Source organism: Perca flavescens, chromosome 8 (assembly GCF_004354835.1).
Source record: "Perca flavescens isolate YP-PL-M2 chromosome 8, PFLA_1.0, whole genome shotgun sequence".
NCBI classification, from domain to species: domain Eukaryota; kingdom Metazoa; phylum Chordata; class Actinopteri; order Perciformes; family Percidae; genus Perca; species Perca flavescens.
The window spans coordinates 639,695-651,963 of NC_041338.1; the positions used below are offsets into that span (position 1 = coordinate 639,695).

At 40.0% G+C, this 12,269-nt stretch overlaps 1 protein-coding gene across 3 annotated transcripts in view; it reads right to left on the reverse strand.

Annotated features, from left to right (window-relative positions):
• The window catches only part of fanca (FA complementation group A), a 30,043-nt gene that overhangs the window by 7,959 nt on the left and 9,815 nt on the right, over nt 1-12,269 (reverse strand). For all 3 annotated transcript variants that reach the window (XM_028584863.1, XM_028584864.1, XM_028584865.1), the window contains exons 8-29: nt 12,043-12,153; nt 11,795-11,858; nt 11,026-11,138; nt 10,321-10,397; nt 9,662-9,803; nt 8,991-9,124; nt 7,994-8,104; nt 6,726-6,821; nt 6,455-6,517; nt 5,680-5,768; nt 5,463-5,523; nt 5,282-5,331; nt 4,518-4,588; nt 3,665-3,763; nt 2,900-3,033; nt 2,698-2,768; nt 2,339-2,438; nt 1,953-2,140; nt 1,715-1,811; nt 1,280-1,483; nt 1,014-1,087; nt 783-911 (exon numbers count right to left, since the gene is read on the reverse strand). In XM_028584863.1, coding sequence (XP_028440664.1) covers nt 783-911; nt 1,014-1,087; nt 1,280-1,483; nt 1,715-1,811; nt 1,953-2,140; nt 2,339-2,438; nt 2,698-2,768; nt 2,900-3,033; nt 3,665-3,763; nt 4,518-4,588; nt 5,282-5,331; nt 5,463-5,523; nt 5,680-5,768; nt 6,455-6,517; nt 6,726-6,821; nt 7,994-8,104; nt 8,991-9,124; nt 9,662-9,803; nt 10,321-10,397; nt 11,026-11,138; nt 11,795-11,858; nt 12,043-12,153 — 2,278 coding nt within the window. The remainder of the gene's footprint in view (nt 1-782; nt 912-1,013; nt 1,088-1,279; nt 1,484-1,714; nt 1,812-1,952; nt 2,141-2,338; nt 2,439-2,697; nt 2,769-2,899; nt 3,034-3,664; nt 3,764-4,517; nt 4,589-5,281; nt 5,332-5,462; nt 5,524-5,679; nt 5,769-6,454; nt 6,518-6,725; nt 6,822-7,993; nt 8,105-8,990; nt 9,125-9,661; nt 9,804-10,320; nt 10,398-11,025; nt 11,139-11,794; nt 11,859-12,042; nt 12,154-12,269) is intronic.

Here is a 12,269-nt window from a genome sequence, read left to right on the forward strand (position 1 = left end):
GTTAAACAAAGGAAGGAAGCAAGCTCTACTTGTTTGAGTCATTTAGGGTGCTTCAGTACAATAGAGACTATTATATTCACATATAAGGATTAGGGAAGTAAGTACTCACAAACTGTCTTCTTCTTACATGTTATTTTTATTATTAAACACACAGATATTTCAGCCACTGCCTTCCTCAGCACGTGTATATGTGTTGTTATTAGGTTGCTTTTGATGCATTGCAGCCAGGGATCGAACCACCAACGCTCTGCCTGTTTATCAGTGTTTTTTGCCCCCAATGGTGCCTTCCAGGCAGCACTGCCTGGTAGGTACCGTTGCCTGGAAGGCACCGTTGGGAGGCACTGGTTATGGTTAGGGTTAAGGTTAAGGTTACGGTTAAGGTTAAGGTTAGGGTTAGGGTTAGGTGCCTTGAAGGCAGCGGTCGCAGCGCTGCCTGGAAGGAGGAGTTGGGGGCAAAAAACACCATTGAGCGCTCTGCCTGCACTGTCTTCACACTGAAGGCTCTGCCAATATGCTTGAGCACTTTGTTGTCAAAGGAATAGATTTTGGACTTTTTTTATTTTTTTAAACACCTGATGAGTAATGACTGTACAATTCACCTTGTACTCTTAACAATAAGCTGCATACGCTTCGGATGTTATTAATGCTGACCTCTATCGAAAAGATCTGACACACAAACCAGCCAGTAGCATTCAGCTACACAATAGAAATAAAACTATTATGATTTAAAGTATTTTATACATTTGTCAATGTATGATCTTTAGTAAAACATGTACACCCACCTTAACTGCTGGTCCATGATGGCATTGAGCAGATGAGAGCAGAGTTTCTTCATGTCTCTTCCACAGCCTCCATGCTCCTCCAGACGAGACAGGTAGAGCTCCAGGCAGGCCCATTGCTGGTACTCCTGACTAAACACACAAAGTTACGTGTTACCTGTGAGAGTCTGTGTGTGTGTGTGTGTGTGTGTGTGTGTGTGTGTGTGTGTGTGTGTGTGTGTGTGTGTGTCTTACCGTTCTGGGTCTGACAGAGCATCTTCACTTCTATGTACTCTGAGCTCACTAGCCAGCCATTCTGAGAAAACAAACTTGACAAACATAATGGTTGAGGATTACTTTTTTTGTCAATAAGATCAATCCATCAATCAGTTTCATTTTACATGCAGGTGAAAGCAATACTGATTGCTCTCTGATGCCCACTGAACATATATTCTTCTACACCTAAACCATTCAGCACTTACGAAGCCAAGGCTTCATACAAGCCAGTGAACCCATTTTACCTGATACTGTGGCATGTGTTCAAGCTGACGGAACGCTGGGTGCCTCCACAGATGCCAAGCAGTCTTCATCCAGGTGCTGTTGGTGTCTGTGATACTGCTCCACAGGCCGGGCAGCTTCTCCTCCTGGTGTTCACTAACTGGACCGCCAGCAGTAATGGCAGTTCTTCTGGCTTCAGGCAACAGTCTTGGGATGAGGTAGAGAAGCTAAACAAACACACAGTCACATCAGAATCAGAAAAGGATTCCTTGCAAGTGAGTTACACATGCAAAGAATTTGCCTTGATGGTTGGTGCATGCATAAACAAACAAACATGTTGAACATTAATATGACAAACAATACATACAAAAACAAACATACAAAATAGCACACAAGAAGAAAGTGGCTCTTTCATGACATGATTAGATGACATTATGGCAAGTAAGAGAGAAAGACACCTTCTTATAGAGGCTGTTGAGAATGTAGTCCTGCTGTTGTTGCTGAGGCAGTGAGTCCCCTCTGCAGATCCCATAACACACAGCTGCCACACACAACCTGGACAGAAACAAGAAGACTGTGAGTCACGGTGGCAACCAGGCTAGGTGCCAGTATCACATACTCGCAACACAAGAACATTCAATTCCTTAATGAGTCAGGTTCACGTTTGTCACCATCCCACTGCACAAGAAACCTCACCTGACACAGAAGAGCATGTCAACATGTGTGTTGCAGACCAGTGCCGAGCTGAGAGCTTCTCCAACAGGTACCGGCGTAGGCAGAATGGGCGGGACCAGCTGAACCAGAGGACTATGGGACATGGAGGCGTGGAGATGGACCACTAATGCTGCCAGGCCGAGTAAGTGGGCAGCACTCAGCGACGACCCCTTTTTTACAGAAGAGGTTAGTAAAGCTGACGAGTGAATGTACTGGTTTAAGTGGCATTCAGGAATAAAGAGGTAAAGTGATTTTAATGTAGTCTAAAAATTAAAAGACCCAGGCAAGATGTAAACCAGAGAGAGTTATGAGACACAAAGCAAAAGACGGATGAAAAGAGAAGTGCATTAGAATATGGATGGATGTACCTGGTTATGAAATAGGTCCCAGAGTCTGCATATAAGGCTGGAGAGGAACTGTGTGTTACCAAGCATCACACTGACGAATCTGGAGGCCCACAGACTTTGTCTGGGGAGACGGAAAAATATCTGGTGAGGCGCACATCAGAAAGAAAGAGGCAACCTCATAACACATATGGAATCTGTTTATTTCCAGACCTGTGCACTGAAAACTGGATTTAATGAGTTTGGTGCCTGTTCCACACCCTGTGCTGTATGCAGATAAACGGACGTGAATGGCCACTTAATAATATATTTGTCAGCTTTTTTTTTTATTTATCAAACCCTGGCAATAATATAATTTCTTTTTGAGAAGTTGTATCACTCACTTATTAGGAGGGTTTGCTCTGGAAGCGTCCAACATGCACTGGCAGAAGTTTCTCAGGATCATGTTGACAACCTGAGAACACAAGGGAGACAATTAAAGAAATACCTGTTATTACTGACCGACATACAGAACACTGATAACTGCAGAATTGGCAATATAAAAACATGAAAACAGACAAGACAGAGAATTTCATCGGTGCATACTTTGACGTGGAGCTCAGGGGACGGAGGGGTGTTTAAGTGAATTGTGATGACTGTCTGTCCAATCAGCTCATCAGGACGGCCAGGAAAGATGACACTCAGAGTGTGTGAGATCCTGGACAGCTGGGCAGACATCTCTGCGGATACATGACCAGCAAGACAGGTATGGAAATGAGGGATTCAAAGAGACAGCAAACGGTGTAGTAGGTCTTTCTGAGTTTGGGGATGTGTCACATGACATGGCTGAACATACTGTGGAGGAAACAGAACTTCTAACGATTGGACAGCGACTTTGAGAGCGGTGAGAGTGAACCTGTTTGCTGGACAGCTGAACAATAAGCTGAAATTCACTACGAAGCGCCATAAAGCTGGGGAGCTGCAGTCGGGTGACAGTTTTCGGTAGGTTCTCACATTACACAGTGTCATTGAATAAGGAGGACACACTTGAATACTAGCTGAAATTATGGAACCCTCACCGGAAACACACCTGACAATTAGACTGCCACGCATCCCCAAATCAAACTGACAAAACTAAAAAACAATTAAACAGAGCGGAAACAGAACACAGAAACACAAAGAAGACATGAAGCTGGAGCATTTCCCTTTTTGCTCTTAATAAACTTGTATCTCAGACTCTGTTTACACCTGAGCAGCACAATGACAAGGACAATAAAAAGTCCACATGAGTGTCTACTTATCATTAAAGTCTTTTCCCTGGAATACTACGTTTGTGTGTTTGCACTGTGTCCTTCCTCGATACCTGCCTACCTCCGTCATTTCCCTCAACAACCAGCTCTGTGAACTCCTGCAGCTGAATCTTCAGGACCTCCAGAGGATCATCATTAGTGTCCAGACACAATGCACTCCCTGAAAAAAAAAACACAGTGTAAATGCACTCATGAGTTCCACCAAAACAAATTCCTTCCAGAAGTTATTTAGCAGAGGCACCGTGGCTCCGACCGGTGCTTAGGGCTGCCCAAGACAATTGTGATTGGTTTGAAGAAATGCCAATAAACCAGAGCACGTTTTTCTCCCATCCCAGAATGCTGTGTGGATTGGCCAGACCCTCCTCAGCAGCGCTGTGCAGGAAGGTCTGGCAAAGCGAGACCATCTTTGTCATGATAAGAAAAGAGAATGTTTTTTTTGGTAAGATGCCCGAAATAAGCTCTGTGGTTACCACAAGCTTAAGAGATTGTCACCTTGTGTTCTATGACATAAAATACAGCAGTAAATACCGCATTCGTGAATATGGTAGCTTGGGCGTGTCTTCAAAAAGGTGGTTGCTAACAAGTGGCTAAATGAGACTACAAAACTCCATCATTCTGAACACAGAAAATCAGCTAGAAACGGATGGAACATAGCGGTGGTTTACGTTAGTTTTTTTACTTCGGGTGATTGCATTTATGCTTAAAAAATCATAAAAGTGGTGTTGATTTGCAAAGATTATCTTGCTAAATCGATTGCTTGTTTATTGTAAACTTTTGTTTGCCACAGTATTTTTTCTGTACTTTGTACTGTTTTGTATGTGGTTGTTTAGTATTACTAGACTAAATCAGATTCATGTACTTGAAAAATAAAGTACACATTTTGGGAGTATACCATAAATGAGTGAATGACCCACCATCCTGCTGCCTCTGTTTCTGGCAGGACTCCACATAAGATGAATACTGTGCAGCAGGAATCTTATCTGCCCTGAAAACAAACAAACAAGAGTCATACCAGTGAAAATAGAGCTCGCGTTATATTCAAAACCTTATGAAAGTGTAACATTTTCTTTTTTTTAAAATACATTTTCTACCGATCAATAAATTGTCAAGGACATTGAATATACAGTAATGGTGTAACAGTTTGTAGGATGGGTTTTATTGTGTGTGGTGTGAAAAATGTTCTGACTAAAAGACAAAATTTAAATAGGATAATAGGTCTTACAACTTATTTACAATTAAAATTTATTTTTTGTTATTACAGAGAGAAAGCAGGCTACCGAAAAAAGGTACTGTTGGGTATCTGTACAAAAGTGAACCAGGAAAACAGAGTATTCAACTTGAATTTATGCTGCTTTAGGGTTATAAGTGAGTTGATTTAATGTTGTTTGGTTACCACCAATTGTTCAGGACTTTGAGTGATACATTTGACAACTACTGTTCTAAAGTATAACTTTAACAATCTAAATGGTTATTCCAAACAGGCCCACAAGCACAAAAAGAAAAAAAAAACACTGATGCTAAAATTAAATGATCCCATTATCCCACTTTAAATCTGTTACGAGAACACATTCAGACAATTGATACAGGACAGGATAAAATTATATAAACTCAAGTCTAAAAAGTTGGTGGAAGGAAAGAGCTATAACGGACATTTTACAAGCTTCTGATAATAACTCACTTTTTCAGAGCTTCTATGAAACTCATCCGAGCATCAGCTTTGACAGGAAGCTGGAATTGAAAGACAGGTAAACTTCAATTCATGCATGTGATGTAAATAATTGTGACAAAATAACAAAAGAACTTCACATTTAAGAATGTGTAGATTAAACAAAGCATAATAGTAAGGTGAAAGAGCTCACTATCCTCGGTGTCAGCAGAGCAGCAAGAAATCGTGTCAGGAAATACGGCCTCCGAAAAATACTGTGAGAGGACAAAGGTGTCAGGACATGTCTGTCCATGTCTCTGTCCAATTCAGTTCTTACATCTACATGAAACCCATATTGTTTTAAGGACCTTCATATCCTGTGATGTACTTTATCAAAGCGCTGCAGTTGAGGTGATAATGTGACTGAATACCTGGCCTCCATGACTGTGGCAGAGATTCTTCCTGTGCTCTCAAACAGAGACACTGCCTTCTCCACATCCTGGACAGCCTGGCACTGGGGCTGCAAACACACAAACATTATACTGGTATATATTGGTAAGATACGTATCTTAATATACATTTGGATTGTGTGAGAATCTACAGTGTAAATATTCATTAAAATAAAGAAACACATTGAATGAGAAGGTGTGTCCAAACTTTTGGCCTGTACTGTATGTCTCTATCATCTAGTTTCAGACACTGATCTGAATTTTGGCAATTTTAGTAAGGCAAAGTTCTTGTACAGCTTCTTATAATAAGATACCATTTAAGAACATTGGCTTCTTCTGTTAAATGAAACTCAAAGCTTTGTAGAAAACATGTTTATCCTTTAATTATTGATTTATTTGATATTGCAAACAAAACTCAAGAATAGTATCAGAACCAGAATATTGAAATATGTGTTAAATACAGAACAAAATGATCACATCTGTAAAAGAGTTGATTCAGATAATTTACTGCATCACTAATAATTGCCCCAGCTGCTGAGGTTTCCAGTTTTCAAATCTTAGTTTAACCACAATGCATGAGAGGTTTGTTTTTAATATCTTTGCCACTTTCCTGAGCTCAGTAAATTAAAGGCCTTCTCACAATGAGGGCATTCTTTACTGACATCCCTCACCATCTCCAATTGGCCAGACTGCTGAGGCACTAACAATTCATCAACAGGTGTCATTACACAATTAAACCACTGGGCGTCACTGTTACCTGCAATGATGCTCCAGCTGCACCAGAAACATCCTCATATAAACCCATGTCCTCCACTGGCTCCTGCATGTGTTAATAACACACACAACACACACACACACACACACACACACACACACACACACACACACACACAACACACACAACACACACAACACACACAACACACACAACACACACAACACACACACAGTTTAGAAATAAAGCAGTAATGATGTACTGAGGACAAACTCCTTCTTCTTGGACCATTCATTATTACCCCCGCTCTTACCTTGAGGTCAGCCAGCCTGGTCTTGGCCAGAGAGACGTACTCCATCAGGAGGCTGCGGTGTTTCACAGGTACATATGGAGGTTGTAGGATGTGAACCTACCAGGTGAACATGACAGGGAGGTGTCAAAAATCACAGCTGTGTCATTTCTCCGTTGCTAGTGTTTTCTTACAGCTTACACTGTAACTGTTTTTTCAGCCACTGCTCTGGTTTTCTAGTCTAGCACAGACTGCAGACCAGTGGTGGATGACATACTCTGATCTTTTACTTTAGTAAAAGTACCAATACGTGGTGGATGACATACTCTGACCTTTTACTTTAGTAAAAGTACCAATACAACTATCAAAAAAAACATTATATGTACAAGTTAAAGTCATGCAGTCATTATATAACTTCAGTTAAAGAACAGAAGTATTAGCAGCTCAACACATTCAAAGAATCAAAGTAAAAGTACTCAATACACAGTAAGACATGCCCTGTGACTGAAACATAATCACATTGTTAGATTGTTAATACGGTTGCAAATATGTCTAAGTAGGATTTGGGTAGTTTAGTCCGGAGATTTCCAACCCAGGGGTCGGGCCCCCTGTAAAGGTTCACAAAATAAATCTGTAGGGTCGTAAAATGATTAATGGGTTAGAGAAAAACGACGTTCTCTTATAGATGTGTGTATTCTTCTTTCAGACTAATCCACAATTTTTGCTTTTTTGTGAAATATTAAATGATTGTTCCTGTTTGAACCTTGATTAGTTCCTTATACGAAACCATCTACCAACAGCTTAACGACTTGGAAAACAAGACAGGGAGCCCCAGGTTGACAATTTTTTTAAAGGGATCATAAACCCAAAATGTTGAGTACTACTGTTTTTTTTAAAACTCAATGTAGGTTATAAACTTATCGTATTTTATCCCAAAAAAATCTTCATATATATATGAAAAATAACAAGTAACTATAGCTGTTGGATAAATGTAAGAAGTACAATACTTCCCTCTGAAATGTAGTGGAGTAGAAGTATAAAGTAGCATAAAATGGATATACTGAAGTTACTGCTGCATACTATATAGTGGGTATGAAGTCATATTCCTGTGTACAAGTTTTTTAAGTAGTTATGGTATGTTATACTGCATATATTTAGTACATTTTAGTAACCAGTTTGCCCATGGGGATCATTAAAGGATTGTCTAACATAAAAAAAACCATGTATCTTATGTCTTGTGAAATAAATCAATAATTTCAGAGTCAGAGACATATGCAGAATCGTAATGTCACCTTGAGGTACTGTGGGGGTTCAAAGGGCACCAAGTCAGACAGGAACTTCAGCAGAAACACCAGAGATTTCTTACTGGTCGCATGGTAGCCACTGCCTCCACCGAAAGACATCTGAAAAGGCAGAAAAGAATAACGCTACGAGTAAAAAAAAAAAGAAGAAAGATTTAGCTCTACTGTCCTCTATCTGTGACAAGAACAAACTGCAACAACAGACAATCCCATGATCTTGTAAACTTGAGTTGTGTTGTTGGTTTGATCAACAACCAGAAAAACATGCTCTGGTTTATTGGCATTTCTTTACACCAATCACAATCGTCTTGGGCAGTGCTAAGCCCCGGACAGAGCCACGGTGCCTCTGCTAAATAGTCTCAGGAAGGAACTTGTTTTGGTGGAGCATGTGTACGTTCAAAAGTAGTTTTAGTCATGCAACAGAAAACTCAGATTGGACAGATAGTCTAGCTAGCTGTCTGGATTTACCCTGCAGAGATCTGAGGAGCAGTTAACCATAGTCCCCACAAATCCACCAGAGTTTAAAATTACAACACAAACAAAACGGAAGGTAACGGACACCTGGCCGAATAGAGTGACATCCAGGGAAATTTCCGCCGGCAACGGAACAATCCCAGAAGTGGAACGTTGTTGATACAGACTACACACAAGCACACAATCCACCTTTGTTAAACAGTCCAGAAAAGTAAGAACACACTTATTGCACATTAAAGAACAGGTTATACAATAGTGCAGGAAAAATAAATCTCCCGAATAAATCCATCAAAATTGTCTATAAAAATGAACGACATCTGGTGCCAGCCATTGCCACTCACCTCTGATATATAATGCAGAGTGCCAATTAGACAAGTGCACAATTACTCAACATTACACTGGCTGTCCACCTTGACAAGTATTTGTTTTATTATCCTGAGTGTCAGTGTAAGGCTTTTATGTGGTCTAGACACTATTGTTTTTAAAGACTAGTGTTGAAAAGCCAATTTGAAACCTTGAACCAGTTGCTGTAGGAAGGGAAGATGCCCGGTCCCTCCAGTGCACCCTGTCGAGCCAAGAGGAAGGCAGTTATCATGTTCTCCAGGTCATAGCCTTCAAATGCAGAGCTCAGCAGTCTGGACAGCAGCTCTGGTAGAGGCAGAGAAACACAACAGAAAGGACAAGCCTTTTAACACTATGCAATACAACTAGAAGTCCCTTTTACATCTGATTTCTATCAATGTGTGTATACCCTAGTCTGATATTTAAATTAATTGAATTGTTTATTTTCGTGCGTGGCCGCTTACACGGCCCATCCATTATAGGATTATTCCGACACATTTTCAATAAACACTTTCCTAGTGCTGACACAAAAATTAAATATGTACACAAGTAGCGTAATAACATAAAATTAACATTTCAACTTAAAACCCTTTCAGACCAGCATAAATTATGGTACAAGTAGAAAATAAACAGATTAGGCAGATACTGTATGTATTCCAAATAAGTAGTAAGGGAGGACAGCTTTCAGAAAGAGAGAGCAAGAGAGAGAGATACAGACATACAGAAAAAGACAGTGTGCTTACATAAGTACGGTTGGAAAGAAATGCATTCTCAGCTCGTAATATTGGCACTTTGAATCCAACACAACAGGCACCCGGGCCACAGTTGCTCCCTCGTGTTTACCTTTAAGGCTGCTCTGGGCACAGGGGTTGTAAACCATTAGAGTGGAGAGGAAGCACAGGACGTGTTTCCAGTTGACCTCATGGGTTTCCAAAACCTGCTGCAGGTGACACAGCAGCTGCTCCACAGTGAAGATCACAGCCAGCTTTTACAGAAACACAGCAACAATACGGACGAGTTACTGTTAGTTCAAAGGGGGTGACTGACAGACTGGCATGCAAGCTGTTTGTTGCCGCTAAGAGCATCATAATAGATAAATCAATACTCTCGAGGCTGTGTTCCTCTGGGCCGAAGGCTGTACATCTCAAGCAATGTGACTGCTGTTGCATCTGTCTACAGTTTAAAATACAGAAATTGCATTGACTGTGTAAGCAGCAGAGGAGTGAGGCTTGTTGCTGCTGAAATGATGTGCAGTTTCACTTAATTAAAATGTTATAAAAGAAAATTGCTTAACACAGCACAGATATTAGCAGTCAGCCACTTGCAGGGACACCAGCCAACAGTCATCTGTCGGACCAAAATCCACAGATGGCTGTGAAATCCAAAGGCAGGAGTGACAGACTGAGAGCAGAGAATATTTCTTTGATAAGATAGAATAAACAGTTTATTGTACCTATACCCTATTATGTGTCAAAGCTTGTTTTTATGTGATCTACATTTACCTTACAGAAAAGAGAGGTCAACAACCGGCTTGCTTTTGCAAAGGTCCACTCGTTCTGCAGAGTGATGGCATCAGACACTGTGGATATGTGATGTAGTTGTTACCCTTCAGATTTAGTTACCATTATGAAATCATGCACTGTATAAAAAACTATATAAAATCTTTTATTATATAAATTGCACCCAAGAATTTTGGCACTAGAATAATAAAAATCAATTGCTGTAATTAACTATTAAGTTGGACTAGACTGTAATACAAAACAGTTCAGTTTGTCAGGTACAGACAACATTTCTGACAGGTTTTAATGACACGGTTGCTCAGTTTGTCTGCTTGACAATCCCATTTTGCAGCAATAAAATTAAAGTGAGATGAACAAAGAGATGTTTCTTTTTAGATCAAACAGATGTTGACAAAGTTTTCCTTTGGGGACATAATTTGATGTTAGAAAAAATGGTGATAAATTGCAATATACTGCAGAATATTGCAATATGTTAAAAAAAAAAATCACAATAATATTGTATCGTGGGGCCTCTGGTGATTCCCACCCCTAATGCACTGTACATCAGGATACTTATTTCAAAGTCTTCCCAAACCTGACATTTATGACACCGATTGAAGTTCTTACTAGATTATTGTGTATACAGCTACATTTTAAACGTGAAAAACAGCACCAAGCTGTTAAAATTGGTCTAGGACCAGTATTTACCTGTTAGTCGAGGCTTGTAAGTGAGAGTCTGTGTAAGGGAGTGTGTGAAGAAACGCTGAAGGGTATCCACTGACGCTGAAACTCCACACAGTGAAGCATCAAATATCTGAATCCTGTACAAAACACAGGGCAGAGGAGTAAGAAACAGAGGCATCTAACAGCATACATGCTCTCACTGCTGAGGCAATGGCCAAACAGATAAAATGACCTAGAACACATTTGTATATACATGTACATTCTTTTTCATCCCTCTAAGTATATATCTTTTTGTCAGTAGTTGTGGCATTTTTTATACTCTTTTTTTTTTAATCTTATTTATTATTTCTAGTATATTTCTTGGTTTTTCTGTATGTGTGTGAGTGAATATGTGTGTATGTCCTTTTAATTTGCTGCTTGTAACATGGTAATTTCTTAATTTGGGATTAATAAAGTCCATCCATCCATCCATTTATTAAATACAACTCTGACACTATGTACACTATAAATGGTGTAGCCTGCTTAACTCGCTGTAATTAGAATGTTCAGTCCTTTTCAGTGATTTTAGGGCATTTGTACAGAATATAACATGTTTCTATGATGTCTAACATTGCTATTTCGTACAACTAAATGATGCCCTTATATCTTGCCAAATGTCTGTGTATGTTCTCTGTCACATCTTGCTGTAATGTTTGTTTTCAGGTCTCTTTTTTTCAGAAAGAGACTCCAATCTCAACCAGACCTGATCTGATTTCATAGAGGGAAACAATAAGACAAATAAAAGACAAAGAACCATAGCTCAGCTCCTGCTCCAGCACACTGCAGCGTCAGACCTTCTTCCACAGTGTCTAGAAGCCCTGAAGAAGACAGACAATTAAATGTTAAAAGCAAGACAAAAAAGGAAAAGTACTAAAATGACACTTAGACATCTTAGCAGTTAAAGTAGAACGTAGAAAAATAGCTTTCGGAGTCAGGAGGTGTGAGTCCAAGTGCTTTTTCTAAATGTTTCATCAACACAGGACAGGGTTAAGTGGGACTCACAGAAGAGCATGTCGTCCAGCACTGAGCAGCAGAGCTGGGAGATCCTCCTGTCTGAAGCTGCTGACTCCTGGCTCAGCTCAAAGCCACTTCCCAACAAGACTCCAACCACAGCTAAAAAAAACACACAGAAGACCTTGAACTGGCATCATCCTCAGCAGCAGAACATTTTATCCAGTGTAATTGATACCATGAGTGCATTTTTGTTTTGTTTTGCAGTTAAAACTCGT